This window comes from Myotis yumanensis, unplaced genomic scaffold (assembly GCF_028538775.1).
Source record: "Myotis yumanensis isolate MYYU_CA2020_CCGP unplaced genomic scaffold, mMyoYum1.0.hap1 SCAF_7, whole genome shotgun sequence".
NCBI lineage: Eukaryota > Metazoa > Chordata > Mammalia > Chiroptera > Vespertilionidae > Myotis > Myotis yumanensis.
In genome coordinates, this window is record NW_027223758.1 from 299,628 (window position 1) to 326,928 (window position 27,301).

Below are 27,301 nucleotides of genomic sequence, written 5' to 3' on the forward strand. Positions count from 1 at the left end.
CACCTGCAGATTCAAAAGGACAGATTCAGCATCCAGTGTGTCAAGAGAGACCACCAAAAGGATTCACCATCGCGGCTTAGGGGAGAATGGGGGCAAGTGCTGTTGGTGGAGGACTTTCTGCTTTATAACCGCCTGACCTACTGCCGAGTCTACCTCCCGCCGAGCCACGCGGAAGACCTCATTAGGCCAGGCCGCTTCCAATGCATATACTATCACGACAGCCTAGAGATTGTCATGCTCAGCTTCCATGGGAAGTATGCCAGTGTCATCAACATCACGGGACAGGCCATGAACACTAAGTTAGAGATCCACCTCATGTGCCGCATCCACCAGCCAGATGGCGAGATCTTCCGCAACTTCAATGAGCTCTTCCGCGTGGTCCAGGAGATTGACGAGCAGGTGATCCGGGAGCAGCAGCAGGAGCAGCAAGAAGACGGGACGGAGGAAAGTCAGAGCCATGGCTGGCAGAGCCCTGCCCAGCCCAGCGTCTGGGAGTCCAGGGCTGCAGCTTCGGAGGAGCAGCCTGTTTCGTTTGTTCTGCCTGAGGGCGTGGGCTCAAGAGACCAGAATTACCCCTGAACCTGAAGGATGTGTTTCTATGGCCTGGAAGCTACTAATGTTACCTCACCTACGTTCGTCTGTGCCACATGCTGCCCTGGAGTCTTCATCTTGTTTGATGAGAACCACTTCGGGTTCATCTGGCTGGAGGCAAAATACTCCATCCTGTTCGGCAGAGTCCAGAACAACTTCCAGAATGTGGAGGTACCATCCCAGCAGGTCTTCCTGGAGATGCTGTTGCACATGAAGTCCGGGCCCCCTGGGAGGAACAGCTTGCATGCACTTTGAAGATTTGACCTTCTGACCTCGTTAAAAAAAACCAAAAACCCTCCTTTTAAAATAAAATAAAATAAAACTCCTAAAAAATAAAAAATACCTCCTTTAATTAAAAACTTCGTTTCAAAAATAAACTCATTTAAAAAATTCAAAAACTCCTTATAAAAAACCCTCCTTAAAAACAAACAAACAAACAAACAAAAAATCACCTCCTTACAAATGACATTGATCCAGCCTTTCAAGGTGCAGATGATTCGCAAGCCCATGTGATCCGGCCCGGACTTGGTATCTGGGCAGGGGCCTGACCATCCATCCAGAGAGGGAGGTGGGTGGGGGTTCGACCACAGGACCCAGCTCAAGACGGGCCGAAGAGCCTGTCCGGCCCTTTGCTGGTCGAGAAGCGCCACTGCAAGCCACTCTCCTGCAGCCACCTCTGGGGAAGGCAGAGCCGGGTGCCTGCACTTGACCCGACCGGGGAAGGACAAGCAGGGGCCGCGCTGTCTACAAGAAGGCAGGGGCTGAAGGGTGCTCATGGATGCCCACGGGCCATTCAAATCAAGAAGTGTCCACGCATGATTGCGGATGTACACACACAGACACGCACACCGAAAACCACACCCACACCCACACCCACACCCACACCTACTCACCAAACCCCCCTCCCCCACCTCCAAAACACACACACACACACACACACACACACACACACACACCGGAGCACAAGTTCCGCTATCAAGATTTGTAATGAGTGACCCACGTCTAGAAGATTTACTGTGGCTTTTTTCCTTGTGGCTTGTCCCGGGCCCACCCGAGCCTGTCTAAATATGTATTGTCGCCTCTTCAACCCAGAAAACAGCGATGCCGCCTCGGGAGGCGTGGAGATTGAGCCCTGCGGGCCTCCTTGGGCACCTGCCCCATCTGCCAAGTCCTCCCCAAGCTCAGGAATCACTTCGGCGGGCCAGCGGCACCCTCTACTGGTCCTGGAGCGCCAATGCAAGCCTCCTCCCCACCCCACACCCGCACCCCCTTGGGTAACCTCCTCTGGGGAAGGCAGAGCCTGTGTCTGGACCAAAGAGCCCTTCCCGCCCTGTGCTGGCCGAGAAGCGCCAATGCAAGCCACCCTCCTGCAGCCAGAGCCAGGTGCCTGGACTTGACCTGAGCGGGGAAGGACAAGCAAGGGGCTCGCTAATATACAAAACCATACACATTTTATACACATCAACTTCAGCCTCTGCCTCCCATGACCTCCAAGGCCAGCTTCATTCGGTGTGTCTGCGTCTCTGGTCTACCCCCGTCCGCCACCCACCCCCACACACACCCCACCCGCTCCTGGCCCATTCCCTTCGAGGAATGAATGCCAGGCACAGCCACGTTCAGCAGAACCTTTCCTTTCGGTCCTTTGGGTGAATGCCACCTGAAGGGGCGTGCCCTGTGGGGCCTAACTTGGGGCATGTGCGCCCCCACCTGAAACTTGATGCCCAACCGCTGATGCTTTCAGTCCTGGGGGCGGCTGATTGGTGGAGCGGGCGGGCGGCTGATTTGGCTCCTCCCACAACGCTCCGGGGCTATAAAGGAAAGCAGGGTCTACTCTGCCCAGCTTCTCAGTCCTAGGCTTTTAGTCTCGGTCGTCGACCGTGTTCACCAAGGAAGCTTTCAGGGGAGAGATCTCGCCAAGACCCGGTCCAGAATATCTTGAACACATGGTACTAAAATTAGCAAAGGAATCACCACCTCCTTCTGAAGACATAAAAACGGGTGAGGGTGAAGATGAGGAAGATGATGATGCTGTACCGAAAGGAAATGCAGGCCCTGGTGCTCACCGAGACAAACTTGTGACAGGGGAAATATAGAGATATTTGCCAACAAATTGGGTGAACAATGGGACATTCTGGCTCCTTCTACATCATCCCATATATAAAAGCAGAAGAAAAAACAAAAACAAACAAAAAAAAACCCACAGAAACAAAAAAAGCGTACAAAAACAAAAAACTCTCCTAAAAAAAAATCCCCCCCCAAAACCAATATAATAATAATAATAACAATAATAAACCAATAAAACAAACAAACAGAAAAACCCCACAGGAAATCCTCCTTAGAAATGACATTCATCCAGCCATTCAACGGGCAGAGGATTCTGCAAGCCCATGTGGCCTAGCTCGGACATGGTCTCTGAGCCGGGCCTGACAATCCATCCTGAGAGGGAGTGGGGGTATGGCTGGGCCGGGGGGGGGGGGGGGGGGGGGGGGCGCGGGGGGGAGGGTTGGAAGTCCACCAGATGGCCCAGCCCAGGCGGGGCTTAAGAGCCCGTCCCGCCCTCTGCTGGTCGAGAAGCGTCAATGCAAGCGCCCCCTCCTGCAGCCTCCTCTGGAGAAGGCAGAGCCAGGTGACTGGACTTCCCCAGTTCTGGTTAGACCCAAGGCGGGAAGGACATGCAGGGGGCTCTGTCTTCGAGAAGGCAGGGGCTGAAGGGTGCTCATGGATGCCGACGGACCATTCAATGTCAGAAGTGTCCGTGCGAGACTGCAGATGTACACGCACAGACGCAAGCCCGCGCGCCCACACACACTCCCAAACGCACACCCACACCCACACACCTAGTCCTCCCCCCCACCACACACACACGGGAGTACAAGGTCCGCTAACAAGATATCTGCGGAGTGACGCACGCCTAGGAGATTTACTGTGGCTTTATTCCTTGTGGATTGTCCTGGGCCTACCGGAGCCTGTCTAAATAGGTACTGTCCCCTCTTCAACCCAGAAAATGGCGATGCCTCTCCGCAAGGCCTGGAGATGGAGCTCTGTGGCCTTCTTGGGCACCTGCGCCATCCCCAAGCCCCGGAATCGCTTCAGCGGGCCAGTGGCGCCCTTTACTGGTCCTGGAGCGCCAATGCAAGCCTCCTCCCCACCACCCCACCCCCACCTCCTTCCTCAGCCTCCTCTGGAGAAGACAGAGCCAGGTGTCTGGACCTCCCAGGTGTGTATAGACCCCAGGGGTAGGGGAAGTTCCAGCCAGGGGCGCTGTCTGCAAGAAGGCAGGTGTGTGGGTGTGTCTGTGGCAGGAGGGAGGACGGGGCGGGGGGAGAAGAGGGGTTCTCTCAGATGCCATCCCACAATGGAAATCCACCAGTTCACCTGCCCTAGCCGGTTTGGCTCAGTGGAAATCCACCAGTTCACCTGAGTGGCCAGTGGATATACACACATGGAGCACAATGTCGTGCACCGTGATTTCTCCCGAGTGATCTGCTTCTAGGAGATTCACTGTGGCTTTTTGCCGGGTGGCTCGGGCCTGTGGCTGAGATTTGACACTCAGATGAGATTCTGATCACACCTACAGTACAACTGACCTTCTTGGCTTCAATGGTTTTGAAAAACCGACGTCATAGGGCACATCTGAAGGAAGGCATCCTATTCATTTCCTAGAGTCGCCATGTCCCTTTGCCACCAAATAGGTGGGTTATAAGAACAGAGAGGAATCCCCTGAGAGTCCAGATGCCAGGAGTCACAAATCAAGTTGCCCGTGGGACCCTGGGGAGCGACCCCAGGCATGACTCGGCCTTGGCTCGAGCCACAACCCAGGCAGGGCCAGAGCGGGGAAGGGGACACCGTCACCACAATGGGCCCCACGACAACCTTCCTCTTTTCCCGTTGGCCGCGTGGGGCGCGAAGAAGCTTCTGAAAGGAAAAACCGTGGACTCTGGGCCTCGCCCGTATCTCACGGGGCGCACAGACACCGTCATCTACACTTAGGGGGATGGAGGGCCTAGGAACGGGCCCTGCAAGGAAACCCCCAGCCACGCCCACACTCGGGGGCGCACGACACCAGGGGGACGATTGATCGGCAAGCGATACTCAGACAGGCGTAGCCCCGGGAGAAACTCTGGCCCGCAAGTGCATTCGAACTGTCGATGATCAATGTGTCCTGCAATTCACATTAATCTTCGCAGCTAGCTGCATTGTTCATCGACATAGGAGCAGAGTGATCCACCACTAAGAGTCGTAACGTTTTGGTTTTTGGTTTTTGCTCCCTAGCATGGCAACATTCTCTTCTCCTCCTCAATCCCCACATCCCACTGGTTGTGGGCGCGGACGCCTCAGGCAGCCGTCTAAGCTTGAGACAAACAAGACCAGACTCTGCAGGTCGGGAAGGTATGACCTTGGGGTGGTCCGAAGCAACAGCCACAAAGGGGCGTGCTCGGACGCCCCACAGGCACCCAGGGGTAGGGAAGGGAAAGGGGTGGTAAAGGGCGAGGGGACCTTTACCCCTGACCCTCCCCACGGGCCGGAAGCCCCCAACCCAAGGAGGATGAGCCACCCCCAGGGGTCTTTAAACCTCCACGCCTGGAAGCCCTAGGTAACTCGAAAGGGGGAAGCGAAAGGTCAGAGCGGACGGGGTGGGGAACCGCGTTTAAACGGGAGCCTCCACCCCTGAGGCCTCGACCCCTCAACCCAATGGTTCCCACAACCTGCACAGGCGTAGGGCACAGAGCCCCCCAGCGCTGCCTGCCCAAGACGGGGCCTCCAGCTGACCCAGCAACGGGCACGATGCCCCCCCACCAAGCCCCTTCAGCACCGACCAACCACCTTCATTTCCACCACCTGGCAGACTCCAAACCGGGAAACCCCGAGCAACACACCTCAACACTCGTCCTGGGGCCGTTCCCCCCTTCTCTCCCACCACCGCCCAGGACTCCAGAGGCCACCAGCAGTCACACAGCCCCATCAGAGAGTGCTGGTATAGATGTGTATGGATCTGTCCCTGTTCGTCAGTCTATGTTGTTCTCTGTATTCCACAAATGAGTGAGATCATGTGCTATTCATTTTTCTCTGACTGGCTAATTTCACTTAGCATAATGCTCTCCAGTTCCATCCATGCTGGCAAGAATTCCTTCCTTTTTCTTCCTACTTTTTTTTTTTTTTTTTTTTTTTACCGCAGCATAGTATTCCACTGTGTGTAGATGTACCACAGTTGTGTGTGTGCCTGTTTGTGTTTACTGCATTTCTGTGAAATGTTCCCCCCCCCACTCCCCACACCACACCCCCAAACCCCTATAGGCATATCCCTGGAGGCATCTCCCAACAGAAAGCAGCTTAGGGTTTGGCCCCTCCCTTGGGGGTGGGGGGACACCCAGGTGCCAATGGCACCTGAGGGCTTCCAGTGTGGTGGGAGCAGGGACACCTTGCAGGTTACATTACTCCATTTCTGGAAGAGGAAACTGAGGCTGAGGCAGGTGAAATTGATTTGCATGAACGGGTCAGTCATCAGGAAGACCAGAAGCTGCAGTTGAAGAAGTTGAGGGCCAGGGCGAGGGTTTCCTTCTGAACAGGGTGAAGAGTGGGGGCCTAGGGAGAGAATGCCATCTGTCTGCAGTCAAACAGCTTAGCTCTACCGAGGGAGGGCATGACTAGTCCCAGTGTCTGTGGGGCCCTTGGGAGCAGGGTCTGAGTGAGGCGTGTGCTTGTCTGTGAGTTTACTTCCGCAGTCACGCACGGACACTTCTGGATCTGAATGGTCCGTTGGCATCCATGAGCGCCCTTCAGCCCCTGACTTCTCGTAGACGGCGCGCCCCCTGATTGTCCTTCCCCCCTCAGGTCAAGTCCAGGCACCTGTTTCTGCCTTCCCCAGAGGTGGCTGCACGAGGGTGACCTGCATTAGCGCTACTTGACCAGCAGAGAGCGGGATGGGCTCTTACACCTTGCTTGGGCTGGGCCCTCTGGTCCAGCTCCCTCTCTGGATGAATGGTCAGGCCCCTGTCCACAGACCAAGTTCGGGCCAGGCCACATGGGCTTACCGAAGTGTCTAAAAGCATTGAAAGGCTGGATCAATGTCATTTCTAAGGAAGGTTTATTTTATTTTGTTTTATTTTATTTTATTTTATTTTATTTTATTTTAGTGTGTGTGTGTGTGTGTGTGTGTGTGTGTTTGCGTTTTGGCAGTTTTTTTTTTTTTAACAAGTTTTGTGGTTTTTTTTTTAAATTTTAAAGGAGGGTTGTTTTTTTGTTTGTTTGTTTGTTTGTTTGTTTTTGGTTTGTTTTTTTAAACCAAGTCAGAAGGTCAAATCTTCAAAGTGCATGCAAGCTGCTCCTCCCAGGGGGTCCGGACTGAATGTTCAAGAGCATCTCCAGGAAGGCCTTCGGGGACCGGGGACGGTGCCTCCACATTCTGGAAGGTGTTCTGGACTCTGCCAAACAGGATGAAGTATTTTGCCGACAGCCAGAGGAACCCGAAGTGGTTCTCCTCAAACAGGGCAAAGACTCCAGGGAGGCGCCTGGCGAAGATGAAGGTAGGTAAGTTAACACTAAACACTAATGGTTTCCACAACATAGAAACACATCCTGCAGGTTCGGGGGGGAGGGTGTGTAATTCTGATCTCTCGAGCCCACGTCCACAGCTAGAAGAAATGGAACATGCTGCTCCTCCGAAGCTGCAGCCCTGGACTCCCCGACGCTGGGCTGGGCAGGGCTCTCCCAGCCATGGCCCTGGCTTTCCTCAGTCCCATGTTCTTGCTGCTGCTGCTCCCGATCACCGGTTTGCCAATCTCCTGGACCACACTGGAGAGCTCTTTGAAGTTGCGGAAGATCTCGCCACCTGGCGGGTGGATGCGGTGCATGATGTGGATCTCTAACGTAGTGCTCATGCACTGTCCCGTGCATGAATGGGGGTGACCCTGGCATACTTCCCGCCATTTTGGCTCCAGTAATTGGCAGCCGCCATTTTGTTTTTAAAATATATCTTATTGATTTTTTTACAGTGTGGAAGGAAGAGGGATAGAGACTTAAAAACCTCAAAGATAGAGAAACCTCAATCATCAGCTGCCTCCTGCACACCTCCTACTGGGGATATGCCCCCCACAACCGAGGTATATGCCCTTGACTGGAATCGAACCTGGGGCCCTTTAGTCCGCAGGCCGATGCTCTGTCCACGGAGCCAAACCAGTTAGCCGCCATTTTGAAATGCCAGAGGTCAATCCCTCTCTTTTACCCTCTCCCCACCACCCCAAATCCCGAGTTTTAACTTCCCCGTTTTAATAGCACAAAATACAAGTACAAAACATTGTACAAGTATACTTTTTACTACACAAAGGTGGATTGATACCTTTGGGTGGTTGTGGTTGTTTTTGTTGTTGTTGTTGTTGGTGGTGGTGGTGGTGGAGGTGTGTGTGTGTGTGTGTGTGTGTGTGTGTGTGTATGGAGGGGGGGAAGGGGAGGTTTGTGCGTGTGCGTGTGCGTGTGGGTGTGTTCTGCGTGTGGGTGTGAGCATCTGTGTGTGTAAATCCACAGTCACGCACGGATACTTCTTGATCTGAATGGTCCGTCGGCATCCATGAGCACCCTTCAGGCCCTGCCTTCTTGCAGACAGTGTGCCCCCTGCTTGTCCTTTCCCGCTTCTGTCAAGTCCAGGCACCTGGCTCCAGCTGCAGGAGGGTGGCTTGCATTGGCGCTTCTCGACCAACAGAGGGCGGGAGCAGCTCTTTGGCTCCGGCCCCGCCCTGGCCCCAGTCAACCCAATCTCTGTTATCCACAGCCAAAGACTAGGTCCGGGCTTGGCCATCTGGTCGGCCGCCCTTCCCCCCTCCCTTTCGCCCCCCTCCCTCTGTGGATGGATGGCCAGGACCCCGCCCAGAGACCAAGTTCGGGCCTGGCCATCTGGGCTTGCCAAAGCCTCAGAACTTTGAAAGGCTGGATCAACGTGTTTTCTAAGGAGGTTTTTTGTTTTGTTTTGAGGATTGTTTTGTTTGTTTATTTTGTTTGTTTGTGTTTTGATTTTCTTATTTTTGTTTTTTTTTTTTATGAGGGAAGTAGTTTTTTGGGTTTTTGTGTTTTGGTTTTTGTTTTGTTTGTTTGTTTGCTTGTTTTCTCTACACCCATTTCTGCTTATTATGGCCAAGGTGAAAACGCCGGCTCCTCCGCACCAGCAACTAGTAAAATGTATCCCCTAAATGACTAGGTACAACACAGGTCTTTTTCGGAATTTTTAATAAAATAAACGTTAAAGAAAAAAACTTTACATGAGTTTTAAATCCCATTTCAAAGCAGGAGAAACAATTCCACAATTGGCCACAGGTCCCCGTCAGCCCACCCTCGGAAAGCAGCGCGAGACGACCTCCAGGCCTACCTCCAACACGCACTCACTGACTTGGGGGTGTTTTAGCTGGTGTCCATCATCGCGTCATAAGCGTCGAGATGGGCGTCCAACTCCTCAGTGTCCATCACCGTGTCGTAAGCGTCCAGCAGGGCGTCCAACTCCTCGGTTTCCCTCATCGAGTTGTAAGCATCCTTCTGGGCGTCCAACTCCTCGGTGCCCCTCATCCCGCTCCAGTGCTCAGCTGGGTGTCCAACATTTTGGTGCCCCTCATCCCGCTGCCAGTGATCACCTGGGCGTCCAACATTTTGGTGCCCCTCATCGCGTTGTATGCGTCCAGCTGGGCGTCCAACTCCTCGGTTTCTCTCATCCCGCTGCCAGTGATCACCTGGGCTTCCAACATTTTGGTGCCCCTCATTGCGTTGTTAGCGTCCAGCTGGGTGTCCAACTCTTCGGTGTCCCTTATCACGCTGCCAGTGCTCTGCTTGGCGTCCAACATTTTGGTGGCCCTCATCGCTTTGTAAGCGTCCAGCTGGGCGTCCAATTCCTCCGCTGAGACCTGTTGCTTTGAATTGCGTCTGGTGCGCCTCCCTGTATCCCGGCTGCCTCCGCGTGCGCGACCCCGCGTGCTGCCGCCAAAGCCTCCAGATCCTCGGTGTGTAGTCACCCCGCCTCTGTTGACACTCGGTACCGGCCTGTGCTGCGTGTGTATCTGTGAGGTGACGAGCTGGATGTTGAGGGGACGGCCATCCAAAGGGACGCCGTTGTACTGTTTCCTGGCTTCCAGGGCGTCTGCCTTGCACTCAAAGTGCACATGGGCTGTTCCCAGGCTGCGGCCAGAGTGGTCGTAATGGACAGCGGCCTGCTTCAGAGGCCCGAACTCCGCAAACAGCTGCTGGATGTCCGCGACGGACACTCCGAAGTCCAGGTTGGACAGCAGCAGCTTCCTCCCGGTCATCAGGCCCTGCCAAAGGCCCTGCGGAAGCAGTCATGGTGCCACTCATCGGGAATTTGTCTCGGCCTACAGTAGGGCGCTAGCCGGTTCCTGCCTCGGCCAAGGGCTGCCCTGTTCCGGAACGGCCCACCCCCCAGCTCTCGGGGTGGCGGCCTGCGCTCCGCCACCACGGCCTCCCTGGGAGCCGGCCCAGCCTCGGTCCCAGCCTTGGTCCCTGCCCCTGCCCCGCCCCTGCCTCCGCCGGGGCCGCGGCCCTGGCCATGGCCGTCCCGCTGGCTCTGGTCCAGCCTAATGATGTCATCCAGTGACATGTGAATTTTGTCGGCCTTGGCGGGCCCCGAATTAGCTTTGGATCGAGCCCGTGCAGAGGCACGCCGGCCCTTCACTTCCCACGAGGTGATGGGGCTCTCCCAGATGTTGGGGTCCAGGCCCAGGGGTTCCCAAGGGTGTATACGAGCTGGTGAAGAAGAAATGACACCGAGACAGCGTTCAGTGGATCAGCAGCCCAGCCAGGCTCTAGCCAGGTGCTCTAAAGGCTTCTATGTCCCAGGACCGGGTCTTGGCGAGATCTCTCTCCTGAAAACTCCCTTGGAGAACAAGGACGACTACCACGACCACAAGCCTTGGGCTGAGAAGCTCTGCAAAGAAGGCCCTGAGTTCTTTTATAGCCCCAGAGCTGGTGGGAGGAGCCAAATCAGCAGCCCCCAGGACCTACATCACCTGCTGGGCCTCAAGTTGAGGGGAGGAGCCTTGCATTGGCGCTGCAGGACCAGGAGAGGGCGCCACAGGCCCACCCAAGCGATTCACTGGGCTTGGGGGAGGACTTGGGAGACAGGGCAGGTGCCCAAGGAGGCCTGCAGGGCTCTGTCTCCACGCCTTGCGGGAAGGCATTGCCGTTTTTTCTCGGTGGAAGAGGTGGCAATACATACATAGACAGGCTCCCATGGGCCCAGGACGGGCCAAAAAGAAACAAAGCCACGAAAAATCTCCTAGGCGTGCCTCACTGGGCACATATCTTGTTAGCGGGACCTTGTGCTCTTGTGTGTGTGTGTGTGTGTGTGTGTGTGTGTGTGTGTGTGTGTTTGGCGGGGGCCGCGGGGGGCGGGGGAGGGGGTTGGAGGCGGGAGGGATAGGTGTGTGGGTGTGGGTGTGGTTGTGGGAGTTTGTGTGTGCGCGCGGGAGCCTGTGCGTCTGTGCTTGTATATCCGCAGTCACGCACGGACACTCCTTGCTTTGAACGGTCCGTCGCCATCCATGAACACCCTTCGGCCCCTGCCTTCTCAAAGACAACGCCCCCGCCTCGGGTCTAGCCAGAAATGGGGAAGTCTAGTCACCTGTCTGTGCTTTCCCCACAGGCAGTTGCAGGAGGGGGGCTTGCATTGACGCTTCTCAAACAGCAGAGGGCGGGGCCGGCTCTTAGGTCCCTGCCCCAGTCCACCCAAATTCTGTAATCCACAGCCAAAGATGACGTCCTGGCCTGTCCATCTGATCGACACCCCGTTCACGCCCACCCCCCAGCCCCCCACCCCCACCCCCAACCCTCCCCCCACCCCCGCTCACTCTGTGGATGGATGGTCAGGCCCCCTCCCACAGACCAAGTCCAGGCCTGGCCACCTGGACTTGCCAAAGCCTCAGAAATTGGAAAGGCGGGATCAACCTTTTTTTTCTGAGGAGGGTATTTTGTTGTTGTTTTATCGGAGGGAACGAGTTATTTTGTTTGTTTGTTTGTTTGTCTGTTTGTTTTTCCCACACATTTTCGGGTGATTATGGCCAAGGTGAAAACAGCAACCGGTAAAATGAATCCCGAAAATGACTCGGCACAAAACAGGTCTTTTTCAGAGTTATTGAATAAAATAAAAGTTAACGAAAAATCTTTCTAGGAGTTTTAAATCCTATTTCCAAACAGTAGAAACAACTCCATCATTGGCCCCAGGTCCCTGGCCATCCTCGCTCACACTGACTTGCTGGTGCTTTAAATGGTGTCCCTCATCGCATCGTCATCGTCCAGCAGGGCGTCCAACTCCTCGGTGTCCCTCATGGAGCTGTAAGCGTCCTTCTGAGCGTCCAACTTTTTGGTGTCCCTCATTGCATTGTAAGCGCCCAGATGGGTGTTCATCCTTTTGGTGCCCCTCATCGCTTTGTCATTGTCCAGCTCGGCATCCAACTGCTCAGTGCCACCCATTGAGTTTTCAGCGTCCTTCTGGGTGTCCAATTGCTCATTGCCCCTCATCAGGTTGTAAGCGTCCTTCAGGGTGTCCAACATTTTGGTGCCCCTCATCGATTTGTAAGTGTCCAGCTGGGCCTCCAACTCCTAAGCTGAGATATGTTGCTTTGAATGGCGGCCAGTGCCCCTGCCTGTATGCCGGTTGCCTCCGAGGGCGCGGCCCTGAGTGCAGCTGCCAAAGCCTCCATATACTCAGAGTGTGTGCGTGAGTGCCTGTGTGGTTTTTCCCGCGCTAGTGCGTAGGGGTTAGGGTGGGGTGGGGGTGGGGGACGGGGCCCTCGGGGAGGCGCAATCATTGATTAGTCCTTTGACCCAGCAGCTGCCCGTGCCTGTCCTAGGGCCTGGCAGACATAGGTGGCCAGACAGCCATGGCCCTGCTCTCAAGAGGACTCGGTAGTGTGCTGTTCCCCAGGGGGCTTTTATGAGAATCCATGTGAGAGACGATCATCTGCGTGATGGAATGCCAAAGGAAACCACACTGTGAGAACTCCTTGCTAGATTCAGCTCGCCATCCGAAATGCCTCTTCCCGTTTCAGGGTGACTTCTCCCCTACCTGGACATCATTTTGGCTTCCTGGGAGCATGTTGGTATCCACGACAGTTGACGGACCTGACATCCACAAGGGATAACCCAACCGAATCCTTGGTTTGTAAATTGGGACTGGAGGTCCCCTGCTCCATGATGTCTAAGATAAAAACAGGGTGTGTAAAGAACCAAAAAAAAAAGAAGAAGTGTTTAGAACTCTGTCTCCTCGCCCCACTTAGCAGAGACAGAGACTGATGTCCCACCAAGATTTTTCCGTGAGAGCCATTGATATGCCCGAATGAACTTTCCTGAGCAGGGTCGTGCCATGCAGAGGCACCTAGCACCTGAGACAGAAGATCTTGGCTGTATCTTTATAAGATCCTGTTGAAGAGAACATAGACGGAGGGAGCTGCCGTGTTTCCAAGCAGCCATAGGGGAAAGGGCTGTGTGAACCTGAATGTATGTGTTCAATCTGCATAAGGAAAACTCACACACCAACACTTTGCTTATTTCGCATCAGATTATATTGTTCAAATATGGGCAAGCATTGCTGACCTGAAAGATGAATTTCTTACAAAATTCTACATTCAAAGTTACCAGATCACCCTAGCTTGCCGCAATGGATGTCACAGTTCTATAAACAACTTTCATTTCCACAGACATTTCATTACTTTCTCAGCTGTGTGTTCAAGGGCTCTTTACAATTGTTCACACAGGCAGATACACACACACACACACACATACACACACACACAGTAAACATGCCCTCATATTTTTTAATATAAAAACAACTATGTATGTGTGTTTCCATTTGGGATTGCTGTATCCTTGGTGTGGGATATTTTAGGTTGAGTAAGAATTAAGAGATCAGCAAATGCCTCGCCTTTCAGACACAGTGGTTTGTACTCTGTGAATGGTCACGTACATGACAAGTGTTGTTTGATGAATGAAAGGTTTCACCTGATTTAACCCTGCATCATTTCACTCGAGTGAATAATGTGTAAACAGTGTTGGCCTTTTACGATTCCCTCTCCTTTGTTGAGCTCTGTCATGTTTTCTCGGGGAAGGACCATGACTGGAGGATTTTCCACATAGGTGACATGCCTAGGGCTCTTCTCCCATTTAGGGACTCTGGTGTCTCACGAGATTCGCATGTTGACTGAATGGGTTCCCACACTGACCGCATTCACATGGACTGTCTGGTGTGTGTTATGTGGGAACTTGTCGTCAGCTCAGACATTTGACGGAAAGCCTTCCCACACATGGGACATACATGTGGTTTCTGCCCCGTGTTCATTCTCCGGTGCTGGTTCAGGCCAGAGCTTTGAATAGTGGCATTCATAGCATTGCTTGCCTGGATGGACTCAATGGTGCTTTTCTGTGGTAAGATCTTTGATTGAGAGCTCTGTCACATAGGGGACATTCATGTGGTTACTCTCCTGTGTGGCTGGCCTCATCCTGTCTAAGGAAAGAACTCTGACTGAAGGCTTTCCCACACTCACAGCATTCATAAAACTTCTCTCCATTGTGCATTTCATTGTGGTTTCTAAGCCCAGATCGTTGCAGAAAGCATTTCCCTCGTAGGTGACATTCACATGGTTTCTCTCTAGGGTGTGTAATGTTCTTCCCTCTGAGGTTCAAAACACTCCTGAAGGGCATGCAAGCATCACACTGTTGTGTGCATGTCATTGTGTCTACTAAGGCATTCATCTAGTCCAGGTGACTTTCCGCAATGTTGGCTGACATCTGGTTTCTTTCTTACATGAACTGAGGAATGTGGAGACACGGCTGACCTATGAGTAAATTCATCACTCCTATCAGCCCTTAGCACACTTCTTCTAGAAGCTGTGGAGAGCTCTCATTCTCACCGCATGGTGGGGGCAGGGGTAGGATTCTGGACATGTTCTGAAGTCGTCAAGGTCAGGGAGGGATCCTCAGATGGGGTTAGGGTGGGCATGGACTGAGGGATTCTGAGAGGGGCACTGTGGCTGCTGAAGGACGACAAGGGAGAGGCACCTCTGGAGGGTGAATTCCTAAGGGCTTTTAGTGTCCCTGAGGGTGGGGATGTCCTTGACTGTGAGAGAGGAATTAGGCAGGGACCTAGAGTTGGAGCCCAAACTACTGTCATTTCAAGGAACATCAGACTCCACTCTCCTCTCAGGGACCGGAGCTTTGTGGCACAACCATGATGCCAAACATGATCTGACATGATCAGAAATGACACCCAATCACAAACACGACATATTGTGCAGAATTTTATTAGTATGGGATAAAAAGTATATGCAGCAGAATTTAATAAATCATTTCATACACCATAATACATAAAATAAAATAAGTAAAATACTCCCCTCAACAAGACATGATGCGTCTTCCCGGTGTTCAATGTTGCCCCCTCGAAAAGGGGGTGAATCCTCTGAGTCCAGGAAATGCGAGGGGAAAAGCACAAGGAAGCTATAAATGAAAGCAGGGTCTACTCTGCCGAGATTCTCAGCCCTAGGCTTGTTGTCTTGGTCGGCGACCGTGTTCACCAAGCAAGCTTTCAGGGGAGAGTTTTCGAGAAGACCCGGTCCCGGGACATAGAGGCCGCTGGAGTACCTGGCTAGAACCTGGCTAGGCCACTGATCAAGTGGAATTGCCCCCCGTGCCTGATGGGTGTGGGCACCAGACGCTTCAACAAGCCCCCCACCCCAGTTGCAGACAGTGAGTGACACTCGCCCTCTGCCATTCTCCAGAAGCACCGCCCGCAGCGCCACTGGGATGTTAGGCAGCCGCCTCCTCAGCCCCAGCTTCCATGCTTCGCCCCAGTGTGAACCGGCCACGGAGGACCACAGCCCGCCAAGCACTGCCGAATTGAGGAGCCCACGGGCCCTGAAGACAGGATGGTGCCCGGCCTGCAAGGCCCCCCGGTGCCCTGGGCCACAAACGTGCGCACCTCAGTGCTGGTCGTGGCTGAAGGCTGTGTCCTGCCTAGCATCAACACGGTCCTGGAGCCCCAATGGGAGCCGGAGCCCACGTTTGTCCCGGCAGTGTCTCTGGTCCCTGAGGCCCGCTTGGGCTCTGGAGAGGGGGCGCACTCGCCCGTCGGCCTGGAACCCGGCACTCTCCTGGAAGATGCTCCCGCGAGAGCCTCACCATCCAGCAGGAATTCTTCTGCACGTCAACCCCACACATCACCCTCCCAATAGAGGCCCCCAACCAGGACGAGGAGGTGTCATCCTGGTTCCAGGCTCCCTTGATGCTCCCTTCAGGCTGGCTCACTGGAACCCGGTCAGACAGCCCACTGCTCCCACACGGACCCATCCGAAGGCCAGGGCCTTGAGCACCAATGCATAGTCCAGAGAGACACACGCCTGGGCCCTATTCCAACCTGAGCTTCAACCTGTAGAAGCCCTTCCCCAGCTCACCGCTCCAAACTCTACCTCTGTCTCCCAGCCCCAGTCCAGGTCCTCGAGTGCGCCGCCCCTGGCAGCATGCTCTCTGGGCTGCTCCGAAGGCCAGGAAATGCCTGTTTTAGGAATGAATGGGATGCAATCCCTCCTCAAGGGGCTGATGACCAGGAGAAGGGATTCTGAAAGCTGTTGTGAGTTTACCACACATCTGAAACCAATGAATAAAGACAGATGCTCTTTTGATGCAGGCTGCTTTGCAGAATTGTCGATCAATGGTGACCACCAGATAAAGCACTGGCAAGTCCCTGCATGCATGGATCTAGGCCAGGACGTCGTCTTGCACTGCTTACTGAGGGGGAGCTGGCGGGGTGCTTTGTCCAATGAGGGAGTTGAAAAAAACAAAAACACAAACAAATATCTTAAAAATAACCCTCCTTATAAAATCCTTCTTTAAAAAGAATAAACTCTTTAAAAAAAAAAAAAAAACCCTACTTAGAAATGACATCAATCCAGCCTTTTAATGCACAGAAGCTTAGGCAAGCCCAAGTGGCCTGGCCCGGACTTGGTCTCTAGTGGGGGCTTGACCAGCCATCCAGAGAGGGAGCGTGGCGGGGCGGGTGTCCACCAGATGACCCTGGTAAGGCGGGGCCGTCCCGCCCTGTGCTGGTCGAGAATCTCCAATGCAAGCCGCCCTCCTGCAGCCAGAGCCCTCTGCCTGGACTTGACCTGAGCGGGGAAGGACAAGCAAGGGGCTAGCTAATATACAAAACTATACATGTCAACTTCAGCCTCTGCCTCCCATGACCTCCAAGGCTAGCTTCATTCGATGTGTCTGCGTCTCCAGCCTACCCCCGTCCTCCACCCACCCACACCCACACCCCACCCTCTCTGGGCCCATTCCCTTTGAGGAATGAATGCCAGGCGAAGCCACGTTCAGCAGAACCTGTCCTTTCGGTTCTTTGGGTGAATGCCACCTGAAGGGGCGTGCCGTGTAGAGCCTCCCTTGGGGCATGTGCGCCCCCACCTGAAACTTGAGGCCCAACCGGTGACGCTTTCACTCCTGGGGGTGGCTGATTGGTGGAGCCAGTGGGCAGCTGGTTTGGCTCCTCCTACCACGCTCTGGAGCTATAAAAGAAAGCCTGGTCTACTCTGAGGAGCTTCTCAGCCCTAGGCTTGTTGTCTTGGTCTTCGACCTTGTTCACCAAGCAAGATTTCAGGGGAGAGATCTCGCCAAGACCCGGTCCCGGGACATAGAGGTTGCTGGAGTACCTGGCTCGAAATTGGCTAGGACGCTGATCAAGTGGACTTGCCCCACGCCAAAGGGGTGTGGGCGCCAGAGGCTTCACAAAGTCCACCCGCCCAGTTGCAGACAGTGAGTGACACTCGCCCTCTGCCATTCTCCAGAAACACCGCCTGCAACGCTACTGGGATGTTAGGCAGCCGCCTACTCAGCCCCAGCTCCCATGCTGCACCCCAGTGTGAACCGGACTCCGGAGGACCCCAGCCCGCCAAGCGCTGCCGGATTGAGGAGCCTGTGGGCCCTGAAGACGGGATGGCGCCCAGCCTGCAAGGCCCCCCGGTGCCCTGGGCCGCAGACGCGCTCACCTCAGAGCTGGTCGTGGCTGAAGGCTGTTCCCTGCCTAGCATCAACACGGTCCTGGAGCCCCAACGCAAGCCCACGTTGGTCCCGCCAGTATCTCTGGTCCCTGAGGCCCGCTTGGACTCTGGAAAGGGAGCGCACTCGCCCGTCGGCCTGGAACCCGGCACTCTCCTGGATGATGCTCCCACAGGAGCCATCACTATCCAGCAGGAATTCTGCACGTCAACCCCACACATCGCCCTCCCAATAGAGGCCCCCCACCAGGACAAGGAGGTGTCGTCCTGGTTCCAGGCTCCTTTGATGCTCCCTGCAAGCTGGCTCACTGGAACCCGGTCAGACAGCCCACTGCTCCCACACGGCCCCATCCTAGGGCCATGGCCTCGAGCCCCAACGCCTAGTCCAGAGAGAAACATGCCTGGGCCCTACTCCAACCTGAGCTTCAACCTGTGGGAGCCCTTTCCAAGCTCACCGCTCCAAACTCTACCTCTGTCCCCAAGCCCCAGTCCAGGTCCTCGGGAGCGCCGCCCCTGGCGGCATGCTCTGGGGCCTGCTCCAAAGGCCTGGAAATGCCTGTTTTAGGAATGAATGGGATGCAATCCCTCCTCAAGGGGCTGAGGATCAGGAGAAGGGATTCTGATAGCTGTTGTGAGTTTACCACACATCTGAAACCAATGAATAAAGACAGATGCTCTTTTGATGCAGGCTGCTTTGCAGAATTGTCGATCAATGGTCACCACCAGGTAAAGCACCGGCAAGTCCGTGCGTGCATGGAGCTAGGCCAGGACATTGTCTTGCATTACTTACCGAGCGGGAGCTGGCAGGGTGCTGTGTCCAATAAGGGAGTTGAAAACAAACAAACAAACAAACAAACAAAAATCTTAAAAATTACCCTCCTTATAAAAACTTTCTTTAAAAAAAATAAACTCTTTAAAAAAAAAAACCCCTCCTTAGAAATGACATCAATCCAGCCTTTCAATGCCCAGAAGCTTAGGCAAGCCCAAGTAGCCTGGCCTGGACTTGGTCTCTAGGTGGGGGCTTGACCAGCCATGCAGGGAGGGAGCGTGGCAGGGCGGGTGTCCACCAGATGACCCAGCTCAGGCGGGGCCGTCCTGCCCTGTGCTGGTCGAGAAGCGCCAATGCAAGCCACCCTCTTGCAGCCAGTGCCCTGTGCCTGGACTTGACCTGAGCATGCAAGGACCAGCAAGGGGCACCCTAATATACAAAGCCATACACCTTTTATTCACATCAACTTCAGCCTCTGCCTCCCATGACCTCCAAGGCCAGCTACATTCGGTGTGTCTGCGTCTCTGGGCTACCACCTTCAGACCTCTCCCCACCCCCCACCCCCCCCCCCCCGCATCCCCCACCCACGCCCGGCCCATTCCCTTCGAGGAATGAATGCCAGGCGAAGCCACGTTCAGCAGAACCTTTCATTTTGGTACTTTCGCAGGGCCTAGCTTGGGGGCATGTGCGCCCAACAGGTGACGCTTTCACAGTTGTCACAGTCCAGGGGGCGGCTGATTGGTCGAGCGGCTGATTGGGCTCCTCCCACAAGGCTCTGGGGCTATAAAAATAAGCAGGGTCTTGTGTGCGGAGCTTCTCAGCCCTAGGCTCGTTGTCTTGGTCGCCATCGCCTTCCTCGTTCTCCAAGGGAGCTTTCAGGGGAGAGGTCTCGCCAAGACCCGGTCCTGGGTCATAGAAGCCGCTGAAGCACCTGGCTAGCACCTGGCTAGGCTGCTGATCAACTGAACGCCGTCTCCGTGCCGTTTCGTCTTCGCCGGCTCTGTCCCCGCCTTTGGGAACACCTGGAACGCCTGGGCTGGGGCCCCAGCAGAGGCAAAGGAGGAGCTAGCCATATCCCAAGATGATGAAGAGAATGGAAAGTCATCCTGACCTGCCGCCAGAGCTCATCCAAAAGCCTCGCAGCCGCCTGCACATACACTTGCTGGAGTCTACGCAGGCTCTCCATGCACTGGGCCAAAGGAGGAAGGATGAGAAAGCTGGCCAGGACCCCAACATCTGGAGCCCGCACAGGAACAGCTCCTGCGCAGCGCGGGAAGTGACGGACGGCTGAGCTGAAGCGCTGCCTCGATCCCAGGCCGACTCCGCGCCTGCAATGGCCAACAAAGTGAACATGTCTGTGGACGACGTCACTCAGCTGAACCGGAGCCAGCGGGGAGGCCGCGGCGGGGCTGGCACCCCAACAAAGGCAGAGGAGAAGCTCGCTATTCCCAAGAGGAAGAGGAAGAGAAGTCATCCTGAGCTGCCGAAAGAGGCCATCTAAAGGCCTCGCAGTGGCCTCCAGAGGCACTTGCTGGAGTCTGTGCAGGTTTCCCATGCACTGGGCAAGAAGAGTGATGTGAAAGCAGACCCGTCTTCCTCGCGGGCCCTGGGAAGCTCAAGTAACGCCAAAGGCCAACTAGCCACGTCAGGTTTTCCAACAACCTCTGGATGCGCGCTGCATGAGGGGGCCATGTCTAATGGGGTTTATATGCTGCCGAGCTCGGCCAATGGAGGCGTGAAGCCAGTGGTGTCCAGCACACACCTGCTGGACTTTCTGGGGCAGCTGGAAGGTTACACACCTACCATCCCAGATCCGGTGACTCGTTTCTACCTGAACCGCGCTGGCTTAGAAGCTGCAGACCCTCGCATAGTTAGGCTCTTCTCCATAGCTGCCCAGAAATTCATCGCAGATATTGCCAAAGATGCACTGCAGCTGTGCAAAACGAAGGGCAACGCCTCTCATGGCTTCGGCAAGTACACTCTAACCATGGAGGACTTGGCCGCTGCCTCAGCAAGTATGGCATCGATGTGAACACACCGCCCTATTTCACCTGAGCCACCCAACCTATATGTACTTGTCTGCCCCCTAATCCCCCACACCGGCCTGTTTTCATAATAAACTTTATTTGGACAGAAATAAAATCGTCATTCCTGTCTAGTCTATTCTGATTGGCTAGTTCCTTACACAGCAGGGATTTTTAATTGGTTTGCAAGCCCTTTTTCTAAGGTCCCTGTTGGCTGCGCCCCGCCGTTGGCGTCGCCATCCGGGGCCTGCTCCCAAGACCCGGAGAGGCCTGTTTTAGGAACGAACGGGGTGCAATCCCTCACTGATTATCAAGGGGGGAGCTGGCGGGGTCCTCTGGTCAAAGAGGGAGTTTTTTTCTTTTTTTTTTTTAAACAACAAACAACAACAAAATAAATAAATAAAAACCTCCTTTAAAAAAAACCACCTTAAAAACAAACAAACAAACGAACAAACAAACAAAACCCGTTCCTTAGAAATGACATCAATCGAGCCTTTCAACTCAATGCACAGACGCTTGGGCAAGCCCACGTGGCCTGGCCGGGACTTGGTCTCTGACCATCCATCCAGAAAGGGAGCATTGTGGGTTTCCGGGAGGTGGACCAGATGACCCAGCCAGGGCAGGGACGTCCCGCCCTGTGCTGGTCGAGAAGCGCCTAGGCAAGACGCCCTCCTGCAGCCAGAGCCCTGTGCCTGGACTTGACCTGAGCAGGGAAGGACAAGCAAGGGGCTCGCTAATATACAAAACCATACACATTTTATACACATCAACTTCAGCCTCTGCCTCCCATGACCTCCAAGGCCAGCTTCATTCGGTGTGTCTGCGTCTCCAGTCTACCCCCGCCCGCCACGCACCCACAACAACACCCCACCCTCTCCCGGCCCATTCGCTTCGAGGAATGAATGCCAGGCACAGCCCATGTTCAGTAGAATCTTTCCTTTCGATCCTTTGGGTGAATGCCACCTGAAGGGGCATGCTGGGCGGGGCCTCCCTTGGGGCATGTGCGCCCCCACCTGAAACATGAGGCGCAATCGGTGACGCTTTCACTCCTGGGGGTGGCTGATTGGTGGAGCCGGTGGGCAGCTGGTTTGACTCCTCCCACACGCTCTGGAGCTATAAAAGAAAGCACGGTCTACTCTGCCAAGATTCTCAGCCCTAGGCTTGTTGTCTTGGTCATCCACCATGTTCACCAAGCAAGCCTTCAGGGGAGAGATCTCGCCAAGACCCGGTCCCTGGACATAGAGGGAGCTGGAGTACCTGGCTAGAACCTGGCTAGGCCGCTGATCAAGTGTACTTGCCCCCCGCGCCCGACGGGTGTGGGCGCCAGACGCTTCACCAAGCCCGCCCCCCCCCCGCCCCCCCCCCCCCCCCCCCCCCGGTTGCAGTCAGTGAGTGACACTCGCCCTCTGCCATTCTCCAGAAGCACCGCCCGAAGCGCCACTGGGATGTTAGGCAGTCACCTCCTCAGCCTCAGCTCCCATGCTGCACCTCAGTGTGAACCGGCATCCGGGGACCCCGGCCCTCCGAGTGCTGCCAAATTGAGGAGCCTGTGGGCCCTGAAGATGGGATGGCGCCCAGCCTACAAGATCCCTCGGTGCCCTGGGCCGTAGACGCGCTCACCTCAGTGCTAGTCATGGCTGAAGGCTGTGCCCTGCCTAGCGTCAACACGGTGCTGGAGCCCAAACCCGAGCCCGAGCCCAGGTCGGTCCTGTCAGTGTCTCTGGTACCTGAGGCGCGCTTGGGCTCGGGAGATGGGGCGCACTCGCCCGTCAGCCTGGAACCCAGCGCTCTCCTGGATGATGCTCCCACGGGAGCTGTCAACATCCAGCAGGAATTCTTCTGCACGTCAACCCCACACATCGCCCTCCCAATAGAGGCCCCCCACCAGGACAAGGAGGTGTCGGCCTGGTTCCAGCCTCCCTTGATGCTCCCTGCAGGCTGGCTCACTGGAACCCGGTCAGACAGCCCCCCACTCCCGCATGGCCCCATCCGAGGGCCATGGCCTCGAGCACCGACGCCTAGTCCAGAGAGACACGCTCCTGGGCCCTACTCCAATCTGAGCTTCAACCTGTGGGAGCCTTCCTCAGCTCACAGCTCCAAACTCTTTCCCCGTCCCCTAGCCCCAGTCCAGGTCCTTGTGTGCGCCGCTCCTGGAGGCACGCTCTAGGGCCTGCTCCCAAGGCCTGGAAATGCCTGTTTTAGGAATGAACGGGATGCAATCCCTCCTCAAGGGGCTGATGACCAGGAGAAGGGATTCTGAAAGCTGTTGTGAGTTTACCACACATCTGAAACCAATGAATAAAGACAGATGCTCTTTTGATGCAGGCTGCTTTGCAGAATTGTCTATCAATGGTCACCACCAGGTAAAGCACCGGCAAGTCTGTGCGTGCATGGAGCTAGGCCAGGACGTCGTCTTGCACTGCTTACCGAGGAGGAGCTGGCGGAGTGCTGTGTCCAATGAGGGAGTTGAAAAAACAAACAAACAAACAAAAACCTTAAAAATAACCCACCTTATAAAAAACTTCTTTAAAAAAATAAACTCTTTTAAAAAAAAACCCCTCCTTAGAAATGACATCAATCCAGCCTTTCAATGCACAGAAGCTTAGGCAATCCCATGTGGCCTGGCCCGGACTTGGTCTCTAGGTGGGGGCTTGACCAGCCATCCAGAGAGGGAGCGTGGTGGGGCGGTTGTCGACCAGATGACCCAGCTCAGGCGGGGCCGTCCCGCCCTGTGCTGGTGGAGAAGCGCCAATGCAAGCCACCCTCCTGTAGACAGAGCCCTGTGCCTGGACTTGACCTGAGTGGGGAAGGATAAGCAAGGGGCTCGCTAATATACAAAACCATACACAGTTTATACACATCAACTTCAGCCTCTGCCTCCCATGACCTCCAAGGCCAGCTTCATTCGGTGTGTCTGCGTCTCCGGTCTACCCCCATCCGCCACCCACCCACACCCACACACCACCCTCGCCCGGCCCATTCCCTTCGAGGAATGAATGCCAGGCACAGCCACGTTCAGCAGAACCTTTCCTTTCGGTCCTTTGGGTGAATGCCACCTGAAGGGGCATGCTGTACAAGGCCTAGCTTGGGGCATGTTCCCCCGCACCGGAAACTTGACGCCCAACCTTTGATGCTTTCACTCCCGGGGGCGGCTGATTGGTGGAGCAGGCGGGCGGCTGGTTTGGCTCCTCCCACCACGGTCTGGGGCTATAAAAGAAAGCTCGGTGTACTCTGCCAAGCTTCTCAGCCCTAGGCTTGTTGTCTTGGTCGGCGACCGTGTTCACCAAGCAAGCTTTCAGGGCAGAGATCTCGCCAAGACCAGTCCCGGGACATAGAGGCCGCTGGAGTACCTGACTAGAACCTGGCTAGGCTGCTGATCAGGTGGACTTGCCCCCCGCACCCGACAGGTGTGGGCACCAGACGCTTCACCAAGCCCGCCCTCCCCCGCCACCCCAGTTGCAGTCAGTGAGTGACACTCGCCCTCTGCCATTCTCCAGAAGCACCGCCCACAGCGCCACTGGGATGTTAGGTAGCTGCCTCCTCAGCCCCAGCCTCCATGCTGCGCCCCAGTGTGAACCGGCCTGGGAAGGACTCCGGCCCACCAAGCGCTGCGGTATTGAGAAGCCCGCGGGCCCTGAAGATGGGATGGTGCCCAGCCTGCAAGGCCCCCCAGTGCCCTGGGCCACAGACACGCTCACCTCAGTGCTGGTCGTGGCTGAAGGTTGTGCCCTGCATAGAGTCAACTCGGTGCTGGAACCCCAACCCGAGCCCGAGCCCACGTTCGTCCCGCCAGTGTCTCTGGTCCCTGAGGGGGGCTTGCGCTCGGGAGAGGGGGCACACTCGCCCGTCGGCCTGGAACCAGGCGCTCTCCTGTATGCTCCAAGGGGAGCCATCACCATCCAGCAGGAATTCTTCTGCTCGTCAGTCCCACACCGCCAAGCGCTGCTGAAATGATTGGTAGAATCAACATCATTAAATTGTCTCTACTGCCAAAGCAATCTATAAATTCAACGCACTTCTCATTAAAATACCAAGGGCATATTTCACAGACCTAGAACCAACTCTTCAAAAATTCATCTGGAAGAAAAAACGACCCCGAATAGCTGCAGCGATCCTGAGAAAGAACAAAGTAGGTGGGATCTCAATGCCAAATTACAAAGCCACTGTTCTCAAAACTGCCTGGTACTGGCACAAGAACAGACATATAGATCAATGGAATAGAATAGAGAGCCCAGAAATCACCCCTAACCAATACACTCAATTAATATTTGACAAAGGAGGCAAGAACATACAATGGAGTCAAGATAGTCTCTTCAATAAATGGTGTTGGGAAAATTGGACAGATACATGCAAGAAAATGAAACTAGACCACCAACTTACACCATACACAAAAATAAACTCAAAATGGATATAGGACTTAAATATACAATGGGAAACCTTAAAAATACTAGAAGAATCCAAAGGCAACAAAGTCTCAGACATATGCTGAAGCAATATCTTCACCGATACTGATCCTAGGGCATTGGAAACTAAAGAGAAAATAAACAAATGGGACTACATCAAAATAAAAATTTTCTGCACAGCTAAAGAAACCATCAACAAAACAACAAGAAAGCCCACTACATGGGAGAATATATTTGCCAACATTATATCTGATAAGCACCTATTCTCCAACATTTATAGGGAACTCATACAACTTAACAAAAGGAAGATAAACAATCCAATCAAAAAATGGGCAAAGGACCTAAATAGACATCTTTCAAAAGAGGACATTCAGAAAGCCAAGAGACATATGAAAACATGCTCAAAGTCGCTAATCATTCGAGAGATGCAAATCAAAACAACAATGATGTACCATCTCACACCTGTCAGAATGGCTATCATCAGCAAATCAACAAATGATAAGTGCTGGAGAGGATGTGGAGAAAAAGGAACACTTGTGCACTTCTGGGGGGAATGCAGACTGGTGCAGCCACTATGGAAGACAGTATGGAGTTTTCTCAAAAAACTGGAAATGCAACTCCCGTTTGACCCTGTGATCCCACTTCTAGGAATATATCCCAAGAAACCAGAAACACCAACCAGAAAGGATATATGAACCCATATGTTCATAGCAGCACAATTCACCATAGCTAAGATCTGGAAACAGCCTAAGTGCCCATCAGTAGATGAATGGATTAGAAACCTCGGGTACATCTGCACGATGGAATACTATGCTGCTGTAAAAAAGAAGGAACTCTTACCTTTTGCAACAGCATGGATGGAACTGAAGAGCATTATGCTAAGTGAAATAAGCCAGTCAATGAAGGAAAAATACCACATGATCTCACTCATTCATGGATAATAGAGTCCATTATAAACTTTTGAACAATAATAGATACAGAAGCAGAGTTGCCTCGATCAGACTGTTAAACTACAGCAGGAAGACCGGGGAGGGTGGGGGGGCTGAAGGGGGGGGGTAATAGATCAACCAAAGGACTTGTATGCATGCATATAAGCATAACCAATGGACATAAGACACTGGGATGTAGGGGAGGCCAGGGCATTGTCAAGGAAATGGGCAAAAAACGGAGACATATGTAATACTCTTAGTAATAATTTAAGCAATAACAAAATTATTTTTAAAAAAAGAAGAAAGAGACCTTCCTTAGTATAAGCCACTGAAGCTTTGGAAATGTTTGTTACTCACCATAACATCTAGCCCAGCATTTCTCAACCTGTGGGTCATGACCATATTGGGGCTTGAACGACATTACCATTTCACAGGGGTTGCTGAAGACCATCGGAAAACACATGTGTAATTACATATTGTTCTTGTGATGAATCACTATGCTTTAATTATATTCAATTTGTAACAATGAAAATACATCCTGCATATCAGATATTTACATGACGATTAATAACAGTAGCAAAATTACATTTATGAAGTAGCAACGAAAATTATTTTATGGTTGGGGGTCACCACAACATGAGGAACTCTATTAAAGGGTCACAGCATTAGGAAGGTTGAGAACCACTTAACCAGCTGGTCCTAATGGGTGTGCTTTAACAATTCTACTCTCCTGGAGGCAGCAGAGCCTAACGTTTTAAGTCAGATCTCTGTTATTAGAAACACTTGGGTTTGCCTTCCAGCCCTGCCTTTATTTAACTCTACTATCAGGCAATTTACATAAAGCCTCTGAGCCTCAATTTGCTCTTCATAAAATCTGTTTGCAGAAAGGACTAAATGACATAATAATTCATGTAAAGCACTGAATTCCAGGTCTGGCACATGCAGTAAACATTTGGTAGCTATTAGCTCCATAGTTCCACAATGTGTACTGAATACAAACATTCTAACATTGTATGAAGGGTTAACCTTTTGTTCTTTGTAGCATTTCAAATGTTTTTAAACAAATAAAATTGTACTGTATATATTCTCTCATAGCCTGATTTGTCTCCTAAAAATATCATATTTTTTATTAAAAATAAAAAATCTGAGAGCTGGTATAGCCCAGAGGATTTAGAATCTTCCCATGCACAGGAAGGTTTCTGGTGAAATTATTCATGAGGCACAGCCTAGTGCCTCTGAAATAGGCACTGTTCTCAGGAATCTGGCTGGATTCCCAGTGGGATGGTGAGGGGTTGACAGGAGGCAGCTGGTCCATATTTCTATTTTCCCTGTCCCATCCTATCTCTCAAAAAACAAATTAACAAAAAAATCAGTTGGAGACAACAGACCGCAGAAACTACCACTGGCCACCCGATCCTAATGTTGTTATTTCCCAGCAACATTCTGGCTTCCAAACACCTATATTCTCAATGGTCAGTGAGTGACTGGGATACTATTTACACCTGGGAGGCCTGGAAAGGTATATTACCCAAAGGGCTATGCCCCTAATGATGGC

At 53.5% G+C, this 27,301-nt stretch overlaps 1 protein-coding gene and 2 pseudogenes across 1 annotated transcript; 1 reads left to right on the forward strand and 2 right to left on the reverse strand.

The window, feature by feature from the left end:
- Positions 1-4,677: 4,677 nt before the first annotated feature.
- On the reverse strand, positions 4,678-4,830 carry LOC139014770 (5.8S ribosomal RNA; annotated as a pseudogene).
- A 4,307-nt stretch (positions 4,831-9,137) lies between these two features.
- Positions 9,138-12,132, reverse strand: LOC139014295 (THO complex subunit 4 pseudogene; annotated as a pseudogene).
- Positions 12,133-17,436: 5,304 nt separating this feature from the next.
- Positions 17,437-18,186, forward strand: LOC139014379 (proline-rich protein 23C-like). The gene has a single exon (XM_070421334.1). It carries the CDS (start codon positions 17,437-17,439, stop codon positions 18,184-18,186), a length of 750 nt encoding a protein of 249 aa, XP_070277435.1.
- Positions 18,187-27,301: the final 9,115 nt, after the last annotated feature.